A 24,376-nucleotide genomic window follows, 5' to 3' on the forward strand; every position below is an offset into this window, starting at 1 on the left:
CTCACTACTACGTGAGAGGTAGACTGCTATTGGAGGGTGGCCCCTTCAGATGGGAGTGCTCCCCCCTTCTTTCCTTCCTTCCTTCCTTCCTTTCCTTTTCTCTTCTAGTCTTTTCCCTTTCTTTTCCTCCTTTTGTGTTCTTCCTTATTTCTTATTATTATTTTGTTGCTAATATACATTATTCTGCTGAGTGACGGGTCCTTGAGGTTGGTTGGGCTCTCCGTTGAGAGGCCCCGTAGTGGTCCCGATTTAGCCCCTTTTCTATATGTCCGTTGACAGTTTGAAGTATAAATCCGGGAAAATGTCATATGAGAGTTATGTTGTTTTGTCCTTATTGACTTGCACCTGTAACTTGAATTTTATTGCATGGACAGATCATACCTGTCTTTCTATTGTATCTTTTATTTTGAAATTCAATAAAAATATTGGAATACAATCCTAAACGGACTGGAAAATGATACCTCTCTCATTATTGTAGCGAGGAGCTCCTTGCTTCTGCCGATTGGCTGCATTAACTATTTCATCTTTGCGCCGTGCCTGTGTCAAGTGGATGGCCTCCAGGTGATGTTCCAAAGCAAGAGCGACGTTGACATGAAGGCTCTCTCCGCGGATTCTCTCCATGATCTTCACCAGCGAAACTGCCTGATCAACAAACAATACATATCAACAGAAGCCATATTTAGCAAAAAAGACTACAAGGTTCAAAATGAGCTAAAAGAAATGTCTCTAGAAGAAAAAAACACTATTATAACTATTAACAACTTCATTGAATCAGTTAATGAATTAAAGAATACAATATACCTTCCAAAAGTGTATTTCCCGTACAACTGATGGAACATGTATGAGTGCTTGTCACTTGCCTAGGAATGTCCAGTCCTACAAACCGACATTTATCCATGAAGGCGTTGGGGTCATGTGAGTGTTGCACTGGTGCTCCAATGTGTAATTCATGCCTCCAAAACGCCTGAAGGTGCTCCTTGGATTTTGGGCCCTTCTATGTGGCTAGAAAAAATTCTAATAGCTGGATTCAGCTAGGGGCGCGCATCTTTGCGGCGGCGTATTTACACTACGCCGCCGTAAGTTAGCTAGGCAAGTACTGTATTCACAAAGTACTTGCCTGCTAAGTTACGGCGGCGTAGCGTAAATGCGGCAGGCGTAAGCGTGCCTAATTCAAATTAGGCTGAAGGGGCGTGTTTTATGACAATATGGGTTGACCTGACGTGATTGACGTTTTTTAGGAACGTGTACATATCCCAGTGTGCATTGCAGCAAAGTACGCCGCAAGGACGTATTGGTTTCGACGTGGACGTAAATTACGTCCAGCCCTATTCACGGACGACTTACGCAAACGACGTAAAATTTACAAATTTCGACGCGGGAACGACGGCCATACTTAACATTACTAGTCCAGCTATTTGATGGAATAACTTTACGCCTGAAAATGCCTTACGTAAATGGCGTATCTTTACTGCGACGGGCGGACGTACGTTCGTAAATAGGCGTATCTAGTGATTTACATATTCTACGCCGAACGCAATGGAAGCGCCACCTAGCGGCCAGCCTAAATATTGCACCCTAAGATACGACGGCGCAAGCCGTCCTATCTTAGATAGGTTTAAGTGCATCTCTGTTTGAGAATACACTTAAACTTAGGACAGTGCAGATTCCGAGTTAGGTCGGCGTATCTACTGATACGCCGGCCTAACTCTTACTGAATCTAGCTATAAGTGTGCCTATGCTGTGTGTGAGACATAACTTGGTAAAATTACGAAAACACGGTCACAGTTAAACAGAACCAAGTCACAACTTGGCTATTGTAAGAATATATAAAGTACCGTATTTATCGGCGTATAACGTGCACTTTTTCCCCCTTAGAATCAGGGGAAAATCGTGGGTGCGCGTTATACGCCAATCCCCGCTGTCTCTGAGCACTGCCGACATAGACCGAGCCGAGCCGAGTGTACTGCGCACTCGGCTAGGCTCGGCCAAGCTTGGCTCCGCGAGCAAGACCGTGAGAGAAGCTGAACACACAGGAAATCCGGCTCTGTATAGCTCGGCTGAGGTGCCAAACTCAAAAATACAATGCTGCAACCTTGGGCAAGATGGACACCTCCAAAGCCGCAGATGGACACCCACAAGGCTGGATGGACTCTGCGCAAAGGCCGCAGCCGGACGCCGGACAAGGCCGCCGATGGACACCGGGCAAGACAGCAGACGGACACCGACAAGGCTGCACCGACCTCCAAAGCCGCAGATGGACACCCACAAGGCTGGATGGACTCTGCGCAAGGCCGCAGACGGACACCGGACAAGGCCGCCGATGGACGCCGGGCAAGACAGCAGACGGACACCGACAAGGCTGCACCGACAAACATTCAAAATGTAAGTTTTTTTTCCCCTTAAACTTCCCTTCTAAGCTTGGGGTGCGCGTTATACGCCGGCGTGCGGCATACACCGATAAATACGGTATATACTCGAGTATAAGCCTACCCGAATATGAGCCGAGGCACCTAATTTTACCACAATATAAAATGGGAAAATTTATTAACTTAAGTATAATGCCGCGTACACACCATCGTTTTCTGCGATGGAAAAATGCGACGCTTTATGTGCTTTAAAAAAACGTCATTTTTCAAACTTCAATTTGAACAACGACGTAGCATACACACCATCGCTTTTTCACAACGCTCTAGCACAGCGCAGTTCCGTCAATCACGCACGACGTCACTATAAAGGGTCGTTTCCATGCGGAAGACGGCCTCTTTTGCTGATATCGTGTTGCTGCGTGTTAGTAAAAGTTTGGTGAGATACGATTCGTGATTTTCAGTGACTGTGCTTTAAATTTCGTTTTCTTGTCTATAAGCTGAAAAACACCTTAACGAATGTGCTGATTCCATTCTGAACAGTCGTTTTACATGAATGAGCGCTGCAGTCTCCTAACTTGCTTCTGAGCATGCGCGGGCTTAAATCGACGTTTTTACGTACACACGGTCAATGTTTAGAACACAGAAAACGACGTCGGCCAAAAACGACACATAAAATTGAAGCATGCTTCAATTTTTTTCTGTCGTTTTTTAGAAGACATAAAACGACGTTTTTGCCCACACACGGTCAATTAAATTGACGTTTTTGAAAATGACGTTTTTTTCCATCGCAGAAAACGATGGTGTGTACGCGGCATAAGCCTAGGGTAGGAAATGCAGCAGCTACTGTAAGTGGAAATAAGGGTCAACAGTGCCCATTTTCAGCCTCACTGTGCCCATCTGCAGTCTCACTGTGCCCATCTGCAGCCTCACTGTGCCCATTTGAAGCCTCACTGTGTCCATTTGCATGCCTCACTGTGCCCATTTGCATGCCTCACTGTGGCCATCTGCAGCCTCATTGTGCCCATTTGCATGCCTCACTGTGCCCAGTTGCATGCCTCACTGTGCCCATTTGCATGCCTCACTGTGTCCATTTGCATGTCTCAGGCCCCGTACACACGTCCGAGAAACTCGACGAGCAAAACACATCGTTTTGCTCGTCGAGTTCCTTGTGAAGCCGCCGAGGATCTCGGTGAGCCAAGTTTCCTCATTGACTAACGAGGAAATAGAGAACATGTTCTCTATTTGGCCCGACGAGATCCTCGTCGGTTTCCTCGGGCGAAAGTACATGACCGTGTTTCCAGGCAGAATACGGCTCCGATCGAGTTTCTGGCTGAATTCTGCCGAGAAACTCGGTCGTGTGTACGGGGCCTCACTGTGCCCATTGCCAGCCCCACTGTGCCCATTGCATGCCTCACTGTGCCGATCTGCATACCTGATCTCCGTGTCATGCAGTTAGACGGCGGTTGTCCAGTGTAACAAAGCCCCGCCTCCTCCTCGTCCTTGATAGACGGAACACTCAGTTTCCCAGCAGTGAGTCAGTGTTCCGCCTTTTACGGACAAGGACGAGGAGGAGGCGGGGCTTTGTTACACCGGACAACCCGCCGTCTGACTGCACGACACAGGGGCTGATCAGGTATGCAGATTGGAGAGACTCAAGTATAAGCAGAGGGGGAGCTTTTTCAGCACAAAAAAAAACGTGCTGAAATACTCGAGTATATACGGTACTTATTCGTAAATTATTATATAAACCGGGTCAAGCTTCATCCAGGAACCGGTAGACCGTATGTAAAGCCAGGCAGTTTGTTGGGGCAGCTACTGTGAAACGTCATATGACCTCTGACTAGGGGTGCAACAGATCAAAAAACTCACGGTTCGGATCATTCCTCGGATCAGATCATTTTTCGGATCGGCAAAAAAAAAAAATTCTCCCCCACTGTAATATACACATCTCCCCCCCCCCACTGTAATATACACATCTCCCCCCCCCCACTGTAATATACACATCTCCCCCCCCCCACTGTAATATACACATCCCCCCCCCACTGTAATATACTCTTCTCCCCCCCACTGTTCACCCCCCCCCCACTATAGTACCCCCTCCTCTCAGTACAAGAGACTCCCCCCTCCTCTCAGTAAAAGAGACCCCCCCCCCCTCCTCTCAGGGCAAGAGACCCCCCCTCCTCTCAGGGCAAGAGACCCCCCCCTCCTCTCAGGGCAAGAGACCCCCCCTCCTCTCAGGGCAAGAGACCCCCCCTCCTCTCAGGGCAAGAGACCCCCCTCCTCCTCTCAGGGCAAGAGACCCCCCTCCTCCTCTCAGGGCAAGAGACCCCCCCTCCTCTCAGGGCAAGAGACCCCCCCCCCCCTCTCAGGGCAAGAGACCCCCCTCCTCCTCTCAGGGCAAGAGACCCCCCCCCTCCTCTCAGGGCAAGAGACCCCCCTCCTCCTCTCAGGGCAAGAGACCCCCCTCCTCCTCTCAGGGCAAGAGACCCCCCTCCTCCTCTCAGGGCAAGAGACCCCCCCCTCCTCTCAGGGCAAGAGACCCCCCTCCTCCTCTCAGGGCAAGAGACCCCCCTCGGGCGGTACAGGCACTCCCAGTGTGTGTCCCACGAGTGCGGGCTCCTCCTCTGTGGGTGTAAACAGAGGAGGGTCGCCGCCGCCGCCGCCTTTCCTAATGTTATTCCTGCCGCTCCGGAGCTAGGCCGAAGCCGCGGCCTTTCCTAGCGTTATGGCCGCGGCTCCGGAAGTAGGCGGAAGCCGCGGCCATAACGTTAGGAAAGGCCGCGGCTTCGGCCTAGCTCCGGAGTCACGGTCATAACATTAGGAAAGGCCGCAGCTTCGGCCTAGCTCCGGAGCCGTGGCAATCCGCGGATCACAGTGTGTTCCGATCCGAAGGGGGTGACCCGTTCGGATCACGGATCAACTGTGATCCGTTGCACCCCTACCTCTGACCCCTGACTCTCAAGCTATATGGTCTATAAGTGAGAAAAAAAGGTAACTCTTGCCTGCTTAAGTTTCAATGATTTCAGAAACTAATATTCAGATTCTTGCATAAAACCCAAAGGTTATCAGTTCTACGTGGTGAGGCTCAGAGAGGAAATTAGATTTCATCAGTCCTTACTCTGGCTTGTTCTCGAAACTCATCCACAACCAAGCGATCGACTCTTGATGGATTGGTTGGAAGTCTCGGGACTGCTGAGCTGTAGGAGCTGGAAACTCGGTTTCCTGGGAAGTTCCGAGCTAGCTCTGCTTCCGTCTATAGAGGATACAACACAACAATGATTAATTACAGAGATAAGTGACTGGTCAAGGCCTGTGCCCACACACACCCACCACCCACTAACAAACCAAAAACAAAACAAAAAAACACCCCATAAAATTGAAAAAAAAAAAGAGATTTGAGATGTTCCTGCAGCTTAAATACTTAAAGGTTTTCCTTTTCTAGGCTATTGGAAGGGATCTAGAAAAAAAAAGAAAGGCCCCCCCGTATACAGATTTCAGGGATGCGCTATGTACAGAGTGCAAATCCAGGGGTGCCCTATACCAGGGCTCAAAATTTCAAGTCCTGAGCTACTAGCCAGGCCTCAGGGGTTACTCCCCACCAGTGTCCCACCCAACCCCTACCCTGCCCCGCCCCTAAACACGCCCTCATAAATTATCTCATGAAATAACACTTAAAAGTTTTATGCAGAATTAAGTTCCAAAAAAAAAATATTAACAACAACTTTATCAGTGTAGCCTCACCTGTGCTCATCGACGCAGCCTCTACACACACACATGCAGTATACATACGCAGTACACCAGGGCTCAAAATTTCAAGTCCTGAGCTACTAGCCAGGCCTCAAGGGTTACTCGCCACCAGTTGCCCCGCCCAACCCCTACCCTGCCCCGCCTCTAATCCCGTCCCTAAACCCGCCCTCATAAATTATCTCATGAAATGACACTACTTTTATGTTTTGTTTTGAATAACTTAAAGTGGTTGTAAACCCCACTTTATGACTTTTACCTACATGTAAGCCTATAATAAGGCTTACCTGTAGGTATAAAGAATATCTCCTAAAGCTGCACGGTTTAAGAGATATTCCCCTCGCAATGCGCCGCTGATGTTAGCGGCGCATGCGCAGGTGGGATCCTCGGCTAAAGGACCGGCAGCCGCCGGACCTTGCCGAATTTAAATCTCCCGCGCGCACGCGTGGGGGTGACGTCATCGCCGCTCCAGCCAATCACAGCGCTGAAGCGGCGATACCCGGAAGACACGCCGAGTCAAGATGATTTCTCGCTCGGCGTGAACCAGGTAAGTTTTACACACCTCGTTCCGAGGTAAGTATTTCATAATGAGCTAATATGCGGTGCATATTAGCTCATTATGACTTTTGCCTTGCAGGAGAAAAAAAAAAAAAATTTGGATGCAGGTTTACAACCGCTTTAATTCTGTTTTATGCAGAATTAAGTTACAACTTTATCTGTGCCCACCAATGCCGCCTGCCCGTGTCCAGCAATGCAGCCTGTGTCCCCCATAGTGCAGCCTGTGTCCCCCATAAATGCAGCCTGTGTCCCCCATAAATACAGCCTGTGTCCCCCATAGTGCAGACTGTGTCCCCCATAAATACAGCCTGTGTCCCCCATAAATGCAGCCTGTGTCCCCCATAAATACAGCCTGTGTCCCCCATAAATACAGCCTGTGTCCCCCATAGTGCAGCCTGTGTCCCCCATAAATGCAGCCTGTGTCCCCCATAAGTGCAGCCTGTGTCCCCCATAAGTGCAGCCTGTGTCCCCCATAGAGCAGCCTGTGTCCCCCATAGAGCAGCCTGTGTCCCCCATAAATACAGCCTGTGTCCCCCATAAATACAGCCTGTGTCCCCCATAGAGCAGCCTGTGTCCCCCATAAGTGCAGACTGTGTCCCCCATAAATACAGCCTGTGTCCCCCATAAATACAGCCTGTGTCCCCCATAGAGCAGCCTGTGTCCCCCATAAGTGCAGCCTGTGTCCCCCATAAGTGCAGCCTGTGTCCCCCATAAATACAGCCTGTGTCCCCCATAAATGCAGCCTGAGTCCCCCATAAATACAGCCTGTGTCCCCCATAAATACAGCCTGTGTCCCATAATGCAGCCTACCTATGGATGGGAAGAGAAGAGAGCCGTCGCTGGATGATCACAGCAGGGAACATCACAGCTTTCATTTCAAAAGCTGTGTGTTCCCCTGCGGCGCACCGTCACATAAGCCCCTCCTCTTGTCCGGGGATCTTCGATACATGTCACCTGTCCTAGGATTGGATGGTGATCTGTCAATCAAAGTCCCGGAAAAAAGAGGAGGGGCTTATGTGACAGCGCGCCGCAGGGGAACACACAGCTATTGAAATGAAAGCTGTGATGTTCCCGGCTGTGATCATCCAGAAACGGCTCTCTTCTTTTCCCCTCTGATCGGCGGTGCTCGTCCCCCCCCCCCCCAAGGTCCCTAGCAGCCCTTCTCGCCAGCCCTCAAAATCCACTTGAGTGGATTTTTTGAGGGCTGCAGTACACACACACACAGGGGCAGATTCACATAAAATCCGCGGTGGCGTAGTGTAAGCCATTTACACTACGCCGCCACAACTTACTGGAGCAAGTGCCGTATTCTCCAAGCACTTGCTCCGTAATTTGCGGCGTCGTAGTGTAAATGGCCCGGCGTATGGCCGCGTAATTCAAAGGGGGCGGCTTGTATTTAAATTAAGCGCGCCCCCGCGCCGATCGAACTGCGCATGCACCGGCCGTAAAAATAGCCCAGTGCGCATGCTCCAGCTCACGACGGAAAACGTCAATGAAGCCGACGTGAGCGTCACTGACGTAAAGTCCTATTCGCGAACGACTTAGTAAAACGACGTAAACTACGGAAAAAGACGACGCTGACCCAACGCCATACTTAACATGGCATACGGCGGACTGAGGTAAGGTTACCCCTCATATAGCAGGGGTAACCTTACGCTAAGGCCCCGTACAGACGAGCGAACTGTCCACTGAAAACGGTCCGCCGGACCGTTTTCAGCGGACATGTCTGCTTGAGATTTCTGTCTGATGGTTGTACACACCATCAGACAGAAATCCGCGCGGACACGATACGCGGTGACGTGGCCGCGCCATTGCCGCGACGATAACGCGGTGACGTGCGCGGCCCTGGAAGGTCAATGCTTCCACGCATGCGTCAAATCACTTTGACGCATGCGAGGGCTTTCGGCCGAGCGGACATGTCTGGTGAGTCTGTACAGACGACCGAACATGTCCGACGGACAGGCTTCTAGCGGACATGTTTCTTAGCATGCTAAGAAACATTTGTCCGCTGGAAACCTGTCCGATCCGCCGGACAATTGTCCGGTCGGCCGTACACACGACCGAACATGTCTGCTGAAACTGGTCCGCGTACAGGGCCTTACGGAAACGACGTAAACGGCGACGCAAAATCGTACGGGAATAGGCGTATCAGGCTCATTTGCATAGTCAAATGAGAAATCAACGTAAACGCCACCTAGCGGCCAGCGTAGAATTACATCGAAGATCCGACGGTGTAAGTGACTTACACCTGTCGGATCTACGCCGTATCTATGCGTAAATGATTCTAGGAATCAGACGCATAGATACCCGGGGCCAAAAACAGAGATACGATGGTGTATCTTGAGATACACCGTCGTATCTCTTTTGAGAATCTGGCCCACAGTATACATATACACAGAATACACATAGGCCCCGTACACACGACAGAGGAACTCGACGTGCTTGGCACGTCGAGTTCCTCGTCGAGTTTTGGGATGAAGCCGCCGAGGAGCTCGGCGGGCCGGCTTCTCCCATAGAAGAACGAGGACAACGAGAAAATAGAGAACATGTTCTCTATTTTCTCGTCGAGTTCCTCGGCGGCTCCATCGAGCCAAAACTGTACAGACGACAGAGATTCTCGGCAGAATCCGGGTTTTGACCGAGTTTCTCGGTGAATTCTGCCGAGAATCTCTGTCGTGTGTACGAGGCCATACACACACTGAAAAGGTACTGTAGAGGCGGGGCAGCTATAATCTTGGGATTTTTTTTTAAAACGCAGATTTTTACATACTGTCCCTGGTTTTACTGAGGCTGGCAACCCTGATGGGGCGCCCTAGTGGCATGGGGCCCTCGGGCAGTGCCTGAGTGCCCCGAATGGTTAGTCCACCCCTGAGCCAGAATTGAGTTGCCGACACATTCCGGCTGCAAGACTGGGTGGGGGAGGTACATGACAAGGCCTGGTGGGGCCGGATTTGGCCCTCGTTCTTTATAGCAAATGGCTTCCTAACCAATGTAAATCAGTCACAAGAAGTCCTTCTTACCTTTTTCCTTTCTTTCTCTAAAGCCCGGAACTGCTCACAGCATTCCTCTAGTTGTAAATGGAGTTCATTGGCAGGTCCACTGCGATTTCTCGAAGGGCGGCATCTGTTGAAAGGGGCTGGAAAGGGAAAGTACGGCGGGGGGATATCACCGCAGAACAGGTCATTTATAAAAGGTTGGATCTGATTAATATCTTCGTAATGGAACAGGTCGATGAGGTCGGAAAACGGGAAAGGGGGAGGAAAAGACATATTTGACGTCGGAGAAAACAACTGTGGATTAAAGGGGGGAAAATTCTGATTCTGCTTCAAATCAGACATCAGGGAAAAAGGAGGCAGAAAGGAGGCGTTGACAAAGTCGGACATGTTGCCCAGGTTGGGTTCCTGTTTGCGTTGGAAGGGGCTGCAAGGAGGCAGGTTTTGTTTGGCGCCGCCATGTGGCATATTCCATGTTCTTCTTCCTCTTCGATCGGGATTTCCGTTGTTTTGAGGGTTTGCTCTTTTAGGCAGTTTGTGAAGCCGTTCGGAGTTATTCTGTCCTGAACCCGGCTGAGTCGGTGACCAGTTGGGTGGATAACCGAACGCCGTATTCCGATACATGCCCTCCTTACTAGGAGACGAGCGGCTGAAACCCTTGCCGCGCCTCTGGTTCTCATCAATAAAGCTGGAGAACGGTATCTGGTTGGTCGTTCCATTCAAGTGTCCATCTTTCGCAGAAGGTGGCAACGGCGGTTGAGGGAAATACCCCGGACAATGGGTAGGAGAACCATCTGACAGGCTAGAGCTTGCGGGAGACGGCAAAGGGCTGGTTGCCGTTTTCTGGGTCCCCAGCGGTTCGCCATCTAACCACCTGTGTCCCTGGCTGGCCAACGGGAAGCCCTCGTTGGGGCTAATACAAGGAACTGGAGACTTTGCATAGGACTCCTTTTGGACTTGAGGAGTAATATTTTCACGGCATTCGAAGGTGCTGACCTTTGGGAAACCACTGTAGCTTTCCGACCCTTCCTTGTAGTGCGCCTTTTGTACGGTCGGATTGAAACCGGGAGTTTTAGAAAATTGCTGATTAAACTGGAATGCTGGTGGCTTCATACACACCGGGGAAAAGTCACCGGAAGATTTTGCATATGTTTCTTTTCCCCAACATTCTCTTGCACCAGGCGGGTAATTCGTTTGACCGGTCGGGCTGCCCCTACCGAATTTGCCTCTCCCCTTGTCGTTTTTCCATGAGGGCCGGGGCGCGCCGGAGTATTCTTTTGCCCTCTTCTGCGAGCTGGGGCAGGCGTTAGCAGTGCTTCCATTAAACTTGACGTAGCCGTCGGCAGACTGGTTAGGCCATTCGATGGGCTGGAAGGAAGAATTCAGTTCCAAGGCTTGATTTTCAAAGTAGAGGTCTTGGAATACGTCTTCGAGCCGCGGGCTGCAGGTTTCGGGGCTGGAAACCCAAGGATCCAGCAAGCCCAGGTCCTCAAACCCTCTCTGAAGGCTTTCGATGTCTGGCAATTTTCTTGCAGGTTCCTGGTAGGCTTGGGAGCCAATTACGTTGGAGAGATCAACATTTCCTGGAAGGATGTTGGGAAGGTAATCAGAGAGATTCTGGTGGTCACTTGCAGCCCACAGTGGGGGGAACAGTCTAGATAGTGAGTCCCTGAAAAACAAATGATTTTTTTTTAAGAATTCCAGGCTAATATAAATAAATAAATATAAAGAAATAAATCATTTATAAATAAAAAATGTATAAATAAAATAATATAAATCGTGAATAATAATAAAAATATTGGGTTAACAACCCTCTAATTTAGTTATCTCTTTATTAAAAATTAATCGTTAACTATTTGCCGATCAGCCGGCGGCAGGTCGGCTCCCCTGCGCAAGAGCACGTAGCTCTACGTCACCTCGCGAAGTGGCCACTAGGGGCGCGCCCCCCGCTCGTCCCTGATCCCAACGCGCGTGCCCGGCGGGTGCGATCACCGCCGGGCACCCGCGATCGCTCGTTACAGAGCGAGGACCGGGAGCTGTGTGTGTAAACTCCCGGTCCTGTCAGGGGGAAAAATGCCTGACCGTCTGTTCATACAATGTATGAACAGCGATCAGTCATTTCCCCTAGTGAGTCCACCCCCCCTACAGTTAGAACACACCCAGGGAACATACTTAACCCCTTCCCGCCCCCTAGTGTTAACCTCTTCCCTGCCAGTGGCATTTTTATAGTAATCCAATGTATTTTTATAGCACTAATCGCTATAAAAATGCCAATGGTCCCAAAAATGTGTCAAAAGTGTCCGAAGTGTCCGCCATAATGTCGCAGTACCGAAAAAAAATCGCTGATTGCCACCATTACTAGTAACAAAAAAATATTAATAAAAATGCCATAAAACTATCCCCTATTTTGTAAACGCTATGGGCCAGATCCAGAGAGAATTACATCCGTGCAGCGTATCAGAGATACGCTATGCTGCCGTACCTTACCTGGCGGAATTTCGAATCCTCAACGATTTTGCGCCGTAAGTTACGGCGACGTAGTGTATTTCTGGCGGTGGAATTAAAATCGGCGATTAGGGGGCGTATTTCATTTAAATGAAGCGCGTCCCCGCGCCGAATGAACTGCGCATGCGTCGTCCCGAAATTTCCCGCCGTGCATTGCGCTAAATGACGTCGCTAGGGTGTCATTTTTTTAACTTAGACGTGAGTTACGTCCATCCCTATTCACGGACGACTTACGCAAAAAAAAATTCAAACTTCAAATTTCGACGCGGGAACGATGGCCATACTTAACATGGCAAGACTATCTATACGAAAATACCAGCTTTAACTATACGCCGGAAAAAGCCGACTAGAGACGACGTTAGAAAATGCGACGGCCGCGCGTACGTTCGTGGATCGGCGTAAATCGCTAATTTGCATACCCGACACGCAGAAAACAACGCGAACTCCGCCCAGCGGGCGCCAAAGTATTGCATCTAAGATCCGAAGCCGTACGCCTGTCAGATCTAACCCAGAAGCCGTCGTATCTTGGTTTGAGGATTCAAACTAAAGATACGACGTGGGAAATTTGAAAGTACGCCGGCGTATCAATAGATACGCCGGCGTACTTGCTCTGTGGATCTGCCCCTATAACTTTTGCGCAAACCAATCAATAAACGTTTATTGCGATTTTTTTTTTATGAAAAATATGTAGAAGAATACGTATCGGCCTAAACTGAGGAAAAAAATTGTTTTTTTTTATATATTTTTGGGGGATATTTATTATAGCAAAAAGTAAAAAATATTATTTTTTTTCAAAATTGTCGCTTCTATTTTTGTTTATAGAGCAAAAACTAAAAACCGCAGAGGTGATCAAATACCACCAAAAGAAAGCTCTATTTGTGGGAAAAAAAGAACGCCAATTTTGTTTGGGAGCCACGTCGCACGACCGCGCAATTGTCAGTTAAAACGACGCAGTGCCGAATCGCAAAAAAGTGCTCTGGTCTTTGACCAGCAATATGGTCCGGGGCTGAAGTGGTTAAAGCAGTTTATCTTATAGAGGTAGAGTAAGGGAGGGTTATAGATTTGTATTTTAACCACTTAAAGCGGAAGGTCCGCCCACCCCCTTCAAAAATTATCCACATACTGCAGCTGCTGACTTATAATAATAGGTCACTTACCTGTCCTGGAGTCCAGCGATGTCAGCACCCCAGCTGATGTTTCCACCGCTGCCGGCACCATCGCCAGTAAGATAGCACGGCGGCATTGCGGCGTCACGCCGGCTCTCTACTGCACTCTCCCCCACTGGCCTGGCGGCAGGTGGAGGAGAGAGGAAGCCGAGCCGCGAGATGTAATTCGCCACGGCCTGGACTCCTGAAAGTGGGAACAGGATACCTGTCAAATACAGGTATCCGTTACCCCTCCAGGAAGGTGCCAAATATGGCACCTAAAGGGGGAGGAGACAAATGAGTTCCACTTTTGTGTGGAACTCCGCTTTAAGGACCAGGCTTTTTTTGATGGCACATTTTGTTTACAGTGGAACCTTGATCTACGAGTATAATCCGTTCCAGGAGAATGCTCGTAATCCAAAGCACTCGCATATCAAAGCGAGTTTCCCCATAGAAGTCAATGGAAAACGAAAATAATTTGTTCCACATTGACTTCTATGGCATGCAATACCGCATGTGGCCAGAGAAGGGGGGGGGCGCCGGAGAGACTCAGAAATACTCACTCAGAGATTGTTCAGTTGCACTCGGAAAGGAATTTCCGAGTGTTTCCAAGTATTTCTGATTGACTCCGGTGCCCCCGCATCTCTGGCCAAGCAGAGGCTTGAATCCTGCTCGTTTTGCAAGAAAAAACTCACAAACACGCGGATTCGCAGTGAGATCACCGTTATCGGTGGCGGGAGGGCCCCCCCTCCCACCGCTCTCTTTTGCCCTCCGCCGCTTACCGGAGCCATCGTTAGCAGCGGAGGCGATCGGGTCCTTTCTCCTGCTTGGTATGGATACGAGTGAGGGGAAGCTGGCCCCCCACCAATCTCCATACCATAGCAGGGCGGAAGCGACGTCCAAACGCCACATCCGCCCATAGCTCTTAAAGGGCCATTTTTTTATTAGTGCATTTTAGTGTAAATATGATATGTGACGTCTTTTTGACCCCCAGATCTCATATTTAAGAGGACCTGTCATGCTTTTTTCTATTACAAGGGATGTTTACATTCCTTGTAATAGGAATAAAAGTGACACCATTTTTTTTTTAAAAAGAACAGTGTAAAAAATAAAATAAAAAAAAATAATAATAAAAATAATAATAAAAATAAAATAATAATTTTTAAAACGTGCCCCATCCCGCCAAGCTCGCGTGCAGAAGCGAACGCATATGTGAGTAGCGCCCGCATATGAAAACGGTGTTCAAACCACACATGTGAGGTATCGCCGCGATCGTTAGAGCGAGAGCAATAATTCTAGCCCTAGACCTCCTCTGTAACTCAAAACATGCAACCTGTAAAAAAATGTAAACATCGCCTATGCAGATTTTGAAGGGTAAAAGTTTGTTGCCATTCCACGAGCGGGCGCAATTTTGAAGCGTGACATGTTGGGTATCAATTTACTCGGCGTAACATTATCTTTCACAATATCAAAATAAAATTGGGCTAACTTTACTGTTGTCTTATTTTTTAATTGTATTTTTTTCCGAAAAAAGTGTGCTTGTAAGACCGCTGCGCAAATACGGTGTGACAAAGTATTGCAACGACCGCCATTTTATTCTCTAGGGTGTTAGAAAAAATGTATAATGTTTGGGGGGTTCTAAGTAATTTTCTAGCAAAAAAACAAAATCTCAGAAAGAGGCTCGGTCCTTAAGTGGTTAACGACTGCACTTAGAGGCACCTTTCTTTTATGAATTTGGTTGGTTACATGCTGGTTGGTGAGTAGAGCTGGGAATTTTTTTTTTGTGTGTAATATTGGTGACACACTGGACACCTTTGCTGCCATTGTGCTGGGTGTCCAATGTGCCCCTTTAAGGAGGGGTGGGCTCCCTCCAGGCTCACCTGCCCCGTTATCTATCCATTACGTGCAAACTAAATCCCTGTTTTTAACACATACTGTTAGACAGGATAACTAGGTTGGTTGCAGGCAGGCTGGTGACTTGAGCTCGGAATTTTCTTTGGTTTTGTTTTACATTGGGGAGGGTTGCATATTTTCTGATCGTGGTAAGTGCTCCCTGATGTTCAGTAATGGGAATCAATGTCAGAAGACCCTACAGGTACTTACCAGTCAGTCACACCATCAATTTTGTTTGCGTCTTCTGGGAGGTTTGACATCAATCCGAACACATCCGTCCGGTTTTCGGAGTCGGGGTAAGTGAACACGGCACTTTAAAAAAAGAAGAACAGAAGGTAATTTAATGAATTTAAAATGGTTGTAAAGGCTGAAGGTTTTTTTATCTTCATGCCCCCCCCCCCCCCCCATGGCTCTTCATGTGTACAAGAGCCACGGCTGTCCTGGGACCCCCTCAAACTTTTACCTTACATAATAGCATGGTAGGTGACAGGTCCTCTTTTTGGAGACATTAGGGGTCTATTAGACCCCTGATGTCTCACTGCCCTCCAATGCATTGTGCATGAATAGCTGCATCCTCAGCTACACTAGCGGGCCATTCGTTGCAGGAGGAATCAGGAACGGAATTTCTCAGAGATCCTCCTACTCTCTCCCGTGGTCCACTGTAAATATTGGGTGCCATTTAAGAGCCCCAAAAAAGTGAAGTCCTAGAAGGGCCCTCTTTCTTTTCCAGTCATTTGCTAGTTTGGGATGATGGCACTCCGGAGGGTTTTAGCCCACTCTGCTTCTCTAGTTCTCCTTTTTTAAAAACCTCACTCTTTACAGGGATATCTTCCACAGCAAAGGTGTAGCTTTAAGCTTGTGGGCCCTGGTGCAAAAGTTGACCTAAGCACCCTAACTACCACCCTTCACCTCCACCGCGCGCCAAGATTCTCCTGTTGCCAGTGTAGACCAGGTGGGGGCAGGCAGGCCACACTCTGAGCTGCCGATAGAAAGCGGTGAGCTTGTATACAAAGGAAGAAACTCAGAGGGCCCGGCCTGGGCTTTACCCGGGCCCTCTGACTTTTAGATTCACGTAAATGCCTATCACTTTCACCCAGCAGCTCAGAATGCACGGTACAGCAGGGTAAGGGCGTGACTAGGCTGGGGAAGGAGGTTTGGGGGTTGGCTGAGCAGAGAGTGTACCGCTGGGGGGGGGGGGGAAGGCTTGTCCCATCACCCTGTGTAGAGGAAACTGAAAACTCAGAGGGCGTTGGCCTAGGCGGGAACATAGGCAGCGACCTGCAAGCCCTCAAACTCAGCCCATGTACCCCTTCCTTGTGTGCACATGCACGGGTGGGGAGGGAGAGGCTGTATGGGGCTGAGCACCATTGGGGTGTGTGGGCTGAGCAGAGCTTGCACCAATTTCACACAGCAGCTCAGAATGTGGCCTGCCTGCCCCTACCTTGTGTGCACGGTTGAGCCGGATGAGGAGGGAGAGGCTGTATGGGGCTAAGCACCATTGGGGTGTGTGGGATGAGCAGAGCGTGCACCACTTTCACCCAGCAGCTCAGAATGTGGCCTGCCTGCCCCTACCTTGTATGCACGTGCACGGTACAGCAGGGTAAAAGAGGGACTGGGCTGGTGGAATGAGGTTGGCTGAGCAGAGAGTGTGCCCCTGAGGGGGAAGGACTTGCCCCGTCACCCTGTGTAGAGGAAACTGAAAACTCAAGAGGGTGTGGGCCTAGGTGGGAAAATGGGCAGCGACCTGCAACCCCTCAAATTCCGCCCATGTCCCCCTAACTTATGTGTACGTGCACAGTTGAGCAGGGTGGGGAGGTGATCAGAAAGTGCACTGCTGGAGGAAAGGGCTTGCCCCATCACCCTGTGTAGAGGGAACTGGAAACTCAGAGGGCATAGGTGTGGGAACATAGGTTGTGGCAACCTCTCAAACTCCACCCCTGACCATGTGTGCATGTGCATGGTTGAGCAGGGTGGGAGGTAGGGGCTTTACTGACCTGAGCTTGCCCTGCCACCCTGTGTAGGTGAAAATGGAAACTCCAGAGATCCCAGGAGAAGCCTGGGTGGGCCCTGACCCCTGAAGTGCCACCCATGTCCCACAGTCCTGGTAGTTTAATTGGATTCCACCCAAAATTAGCACAAGGCATAATAAAATGTAGAGCCCTTTGGGTTCAGGGACTGATATGAATATCTGAAGGTCCTACAGGGTGAGATCACCGAGATAGAGATTGTACTATTTCTGATGTTACCTCTTCTCCAAACAGTCGGCTATGGACGGGGTTTTGGTTTCTTCGTCACACACAGACCAGCTGCTGTAGAGTTTGGACTGGGAAGGTGGAACGCCACTGGAAATCCCATTCACCAGCTGGGAAAGAAGCGGATTGTCCATGCTTGGGATCATGCAGCCAACCTGAACAGAAGACAACCATAAATCACACGGGAATGTCTACTATGTGGTTTTAGAATGCAACATAGTAACTACCACACGTGGCAAGTCAAAGAGCAATCAAAGGGCCAGTCCATCCAAACACATTTCTATGGTGGTCCTGTTGGGTTGGGTCACCTACGGTCTACTTCCATCTCTTGGGGACTCCAGCAAGGGGTATCTCTTGATAAGAGTTCCTGGATTGTCTCCACCTCACTTGGGTTTTTCCTACTCCCCTTGTTACAGTCAGGTCCATAAATATTGGGACATCGACACAATTCTAATCTTTTTGTCTCTATACACCACCACAATGGATATGAAATGAAAGAACAAGATGAGCTTTAACTGCAGCTTTAATTTGAGGAATTTACATCCAAATCAGGTGAACGGTGTAGGAATTACAACAGTTTGTAGATGTGCCTCTCGCTTTTTAAGGGACCAAAAGTAATGGGACAGATTAACAATCATAAATCAAACTTTGACTTTTTAATACTTGGTTGCAAATCCATGGCAGTCAATTACAGTGTGGAACGCGATGACATCACCAGACGCCGGGTTTCATCCCTGGTGATGCTCTGCCGGGCCTTTACTGCAACTGTCTTCAGTTCCTGGGGCATTATCCCTTCAGTTTTGTCTTCAGCAAGTGAAATGCTCGATCGAGTTCAGGTCAGGTGATTGACTTGGCCATTGCATAACATTCCACTTCTTTTCCTTTTGGTTGCTTTCGCAGAATGCTTCGGGGTCATTGTCCATCTGCACTGTGAAGCGCCTTCCGATGAGTTCTGAAGCATTTGGCTGAATATGAGCCGATAATAATATTCCCTGAAACACTTCAGAATTCATCCTGCTGCTTTTGTCAGCAGTCACATCAATAAATACAAGAGAACCAGTTCCATTGGCAGCCATACATGCCCAACGCCATGACCAGGGGTCAAGTCCCGGGGAAAAAAGTGTGGGAACTCCCACCCAAGGTCCACTCCCCCACCAAAAAAATTAAAATAATACACTCATATGCATAATTACTAAACCGCAAGTTCTTTCTAAATCCCACGATAACTCGCGGCAGACCTCCGCAATGTCTCCTGGGAACAATGACAAAAGCTCCCAGGAGACATTGCAGGATCGAGGAAGTGACGAAATACCCGCACACTACCCGATGAATCCATATAAAGGAAGCGGCCAGTAACATAAAGGATTACTAAGGTTCGCCTTCCCCTGACAGTGACTCGAGCTGGGCATCGCCGCTTAGTGAAGGATCGGCTCGGGCGGCTCGGCTGCTCTCGGCTGTTCTAGTCCTGCAAAGGGAACTGCGTTCCTGCTGTGAAAAAAGTGCAGGAACTCCGTTCCCATGCGTTCCCGCAGGACTTGAGCCCTGGCCGTGACACTCCCACCACCATGCTTCACAGATGAGGTGGTATGCTTCGGATCATGAGCAGTTCCTTTCCTTCTCCATACTCTTCTCTTCCCATCACTCTGGTACTAGTTGATCTCGGTCTCATCTGTCCATAGGATGATGTTCCAGAACTGTGAAGGCTTTTTTAGATGTTGTTTGGCAAACTCTAATCTGGCCTTCCTGTTTTTGAGGCTCACCAATGGTTTACATCTTGTGGTGACCCCTCTGTATTCACTCTGGTGAAGTCTTCTCTTGATTGTTGACTTTGACACACATACACCTCCCTCCTGGAGAGTGATCTTCATCTGGCCAACTGTTGTGAAGGGTGTTTTCTTCACCAGAGAAATAATTCTTCGCTCATCCACAGTTAATTTGGCCACACCTAATGTTTTTGCTATCTCTCTGATGGTTTTGTTTTGTTTTTTTCAGCCTAATGATGGCTTCACTGATAGTGACAGCTCTTTGGATCTCAAATTGAGAGTTGACAGCATCAGATTCCAAATGCAAATAGCACACTTGAAATGAACTCTGGACCTTCTATCTGCTCCTTGTAAATGGGATAATCAGGGAATAACACACACCTGGCCATGGAACAGCTGAGCAGCCAATTGTCCCATTACTTTTGGTCCCTTAAAAAGTGGGAGGCACATATACAAACTGTTGTAATTCCTACACCGTTCACCTGATTTGGATGTAAATATCCTCAAATTAAAGCAGATGTGCCATGGGAACAAAATATTAAAAGCCAGCAGCTACAAATACTGCAGCTGGTGACTTTTAATATTAGGACACTTACCTGTCCTGGAGTCCAGCGCTGATCGCAGCAGAGCACGAGCGATCGCTCGTCACTCTGCTGCTCCCCCCGCCATCCACGCTGAGGGAACCAGGAAGTGAATCGCTGCGGCTTCACTGCCCGGTTCCCTACGGCGCATGCGCGAGTCGCGCTGCGCCCGCCGATTGGCTCACACGCTGTGTGCTGGGAGCCGAGTGTTCCCAGCACACAACGGGCGACAGACGGGATGTGACGGAATGCCGTCTTTCGCCCGTAGCGTGTGGCCAGAAGTGGGTGCAAATACCTGTCTTTAGACAGGTGTCTGCACCCCCCTCCCCCCTGAAAGGTGTCAAATGTGACACCGGAGGGGGGGAGGGTTCCGATCAGCGGGACTCCACTTTAGGGTGGAGAACCGCTTTAAAGCTGAAAGTCTGCAGTTAAAGCAAATCTTGTTCATTTCCTTTTTAAATCCATTGTGGTGTATAGAGGAAAAAAGATTAGAATTGTGGCAATGTCCCAATATTTATGGACCTGACTGTACATTGTCCATAGTACAGGATACATTAAAAATACATTGTAAAGAGTTTCCAGACTTTATTGGTAAAAGTCACACACCCAACGCGTTTCGGAACTCCCTCTTTTTCAAGGATAACAAATCCATAGGAATAATATATTTTAATTAATAAGTAATAATTAATTAATAATTATTACTTGTTAATTAATAAGACAGCAGACAGATTTTTTAATGGATGGCTCATGTGCGAGTACCAACTTATCTCACCATCCCGTAGGGATACAGCACTCAACTGCGTTGGTCAACTTTGGAAGGTTGACTTCTTCTATAACCACTTTAGCTCCAGAAAGGTTCTAACCCCCCCCCCCCCCCCATTCATCACCAGGGGGTAGAACACACTGCCAACTGTTTTCACTGGTGCTTACAGAGTTTTTTAACTGTTGTTTTTGCGCTGTTAAAGTCCACCTCTTACAAATAAAATAAAAAAAAGAATGCACATATATTTGCAGAAAAAAAATGTTTAATATATATTTTATAATTTATTTATATAAAAATGTATATATCAAATATAAATGTATATATCAAATATAAATGTATAAACACACACATATATATATATATATATATATATGAAAAAAAATATATATATATATATATAAATATATATATATATATATATATATATATATATATATATATATATACACACACATTTATATGTTATACATATTTATAGAAATAAAGGCAAAAAATGTATAATATATATTTTATGTTACACATATTTATAGAAATACAGGGACATTTTTTTCTATTTTATAATTTATCTATATAAAAATGTATATATCAAATATAAATGTAATATATATATATATATATATATATATATATATATATATATATATATATATACACACTACATTTATATTTGATATATACATTTTTATATAAATAAATTATAAAATATAAAAACAAAATCCCTGACTTTCTATAAATATCTGTAACATAAAATATATATTATACATTTTTTGCCTTTATTTCTATAAATATGTATAACATATAAATGTGTGTGTGTGTGTGTATATTAGAGGTAGACCGATATATCGGTCGGCCGATATATCGGCCGATATTTGGCCGTTTTTAAGAAATCGGCATCGGCCGATTATTGTAAAAAAATCGGCCGATTTTCGGCTGCCACGCTAAACGCCGCTCTGCCTACAGCAGCACGAGAAATTGATCCTTCAGCCTGGTAGCCTGCGCGCCGACCCCCCCCCCCCCCCCTCTACCTCGGCGGGCTGTACTGTAGCATAAAGCAAACTTGTCACAAGCCCGAGCAACTGCAGTAGTTGTCTGCGCGAAGAGATCACACTTGTTATGCTTCCTGCATGCTGGGACGGTGGCGGGATTACTGAACATAGGCTCTAGGCTACGGCTCCAGCCGTAGCCTAGAGCCCATGTTCAGTAATCCCGCCACCGTCCCCGCATGCAGGCAGCTTTTGTGATCTCTTCGCGCAGACAACTTGTACTGCAGCTGCTCGGGCTTGTGACAAGTTTGCTTTCTGCTACAGTATAGCCCTCCGAGGTAGAGGGGGGGGGGGGGGGTGTCGGCGTGCAGGCTACCAGCAGCGTGGCTGAAGCATTCATTTCTCGTGCTGCTGGAGACTGGGGTAGTGTACAGTATTCCTATCATCTCTGATAGGTGCCTCGGCTCTCTAGTGATTGTACCTAGTACTCCAACTCACGTGGGAGCTCACAGGTGTCATCCAATGGACAGTGTGTACATGTCAGAGCACACCCCTCTCCTGTATACACACTCATTTTATATATATCCATCCCCACCCACGGCCAGCTCCATCCATCCACCCCCCTCTACAAAGCATCTCCCACCCACGGCCAGCTCCATCCATCTCCCCCTCCACAATGCATCCCCCACCCACGGCCAGCTCCATCCATCCATCCATCCCCCTTCACAATACATCACCCACCCACGGCCAGCTCCATCCATCCACCCCCCTCTACAAAGCATCTCCCACCCACGGCCAGCTCCATCCATCTCCCCCTCCACAATGCATCCCCCACCCACGGCCAGCTCCATCCATCCATCCATCCCCCTTCACAATACATCACCCACCCACGGCCAGCTCCATCCATCCACCCCCCTCTACAAAGCATCTCCCACCCACGGCCAGCTCCATCCATCTCCCCCTCCACAATGCATCCCCCACCCACGGCCAGCTTAATCCATCCATCCATCCACCTTCACAATACATCACCCACCCACGGCCAGCTCCATCCATCCACCCCCCTCCCTCCATCCACAGCCAGCACCATCCATCTCTCCCCCTCCACAATGCATCCCCCACCCACGGCCAGCTCCATCCCTCCATCCCCCTCCACAATGCATCCCCCACCCACGGCCAGCTCCATCCATCCACCCCCTTCCCTCCATCCACAGCCAGCACCATCCATCTCTTCCGCTCCACAATGCATCCCCCACCCACGGCCAGCAGCATCCAGCCATCCCCCTCCACAACGCATCTCCCACCCACGCCCAGCACCATCCATCCTCCTCCACAATGCATCCCAATCCAAAAATCGGCCCAAAATATCGGCCGCAAAAATTGGCATCATATATCGGCCATCGGCTGCCCCGATTTCTAAATATCGGCATCGGCCAGAGAAAAACCCATATCGGTCGACCTCTAATGTATATATATATAATTATATACATATACACATACACACACACATTTATATGTTATACATATTTATAGAAATAAAGGAAAAAAATTATAATATATATTTTATGTTATACATATTTATAGAAATACAGGGAAAAAAATTATAATATATATTTTATAATTTATTTATATAAAAATGTATACATCAAATATAAATGTATAAATAAATGAATGAATATATATATATATATATATATATATATATATATATATATATAACAATAACAAATAATAAATATAAATATATATATATATATACATACACACACACACATGTATATGTTATACATATTTATAGATTTTTCTTTTTTACAAATAAGAAAAACATTTTTAAAGCGCCCCCATCCCTCCGTGCTAACGTGCAGAATCGAACGCATACAAAAGTCACGCACGCATATGTAAGCAGTATTCGCACCACACAAGTGAGGTATCGCCATAAAAGTTAGAGCGAAAGCGATAATTCTAGCGCTAGACCTCCTCTGTAACTCTAAACAGGTAACCTGAAAAGGCATTAAAAGTGGCACCTATGGAGATTTTTAAGTACCATAGTTTGACGTCATTCCACAAACGTTCAAAATTTGAAAGTGACATGTTAGGGATCTATTTACTTGGTGTAACATCATCTTTCATATTTTACAAAAAAATTGGGGTATGTATTGTGTTTTTTTTTTCCCTTAAATTCATTAAAGTGTACCATTCGTTTCAATAGGCTGATAATTGAATTAGGATAATATTAACCATAATAAAAATACTATTAAAGATAAATAATTACTGTAAAAATAAAAAATAAATAAAAATTCATGCAATATTTAAAAAAATATATGTTATGTGCAATAATTAAAAATAAAAAACTCATGCAATATTTAAAAAATAATGTTACGTACAAAAGAAAAAAAAAAAAGTAACCCACCAGGAAATGCGCCGGAGAGTGCATTTTAGGACAGGCTATTAATTTCAATAGGCTGATAATTTCATTAGGATTATAATATCTATAATAAAATAACTATTAATGATAAATAATAATAAAATAATAAAAATTCATGCACTATTTTCATAAAAAAATAAGAAGTTGTGTTGCATGCAAAAAAAATAAAAAAAATGTACAGATCGTACATACCAGGAGATGCGCCCCATCATGTGTTTTAGGGCAGACCAATCATTTCAATAGGCTTATAGGGCCAGATTCACAAAGGGGATACTCCGTCGTATCCCTGTTTCTATCTATGAGACTGATTCCGCCGCTGGGGGGGGGGGAGTTCGCGTCGTAAACCAGCGTCGGGTATGCAAATTAGGAGTTACGGCGATTCGCGACGGATTTTCGCGTTCGCTACGT

The 24,376-nt window shown here is 47.4% G+C and overlaps 1 protein-coding gene across 1 annotated transcript in view; it reads right to left on the bottom strand.

The window, feature by feature from the left end:
• The window catches only part of LOC120939819, a 44,655-nt gene that overhangs the window by 19,018 nt on the left and 1,261 nt on the right, over positions 1 to 24,376 (bottom strand). The window contains exons 2-6 of the mRNA XM_040352193.1: positions 17,451 to 17,611; positions 15,415 to 15,516; positions 9,689 to 11,330; positions 5,485 to 5,619; positions 462 to 642 (exon numbers count right to left, since the gene is read on the bottom strand). Of these exons, the coding sequence (XP_040208127.1) occupies positions 462 to 642; positions 5,485 to 5,619; positions 9,689 to 11,330; positions 15,415 to 15,516; positions 17,451 to 17,602 (2,212 nt within the window). The 5' untranslated portion in view covers positions 17,603 to 17,611. The remainder of the gene's footprint in view (positions 1 to 461; positions 643 to 5,484; positions 5,620 to 9,688; positions 11,331 to 15,414; positions 15,517 to 17,450; positions 17,612 to 24,376) is intronic.

Source organism: Rana temporaria, chromosome 5, assembly GCF_905171775.1.
Source record: "Rana temporaria chromosome 5, aRanTem1.1, whole genome shotgun sequence".
NCBI classification, from domain to species: domain Eukaryota; kingdom Metazoa; phylum Chordata; class Amphibia; order Anura; family Ranidae; genus Rana; species Rana temporaria.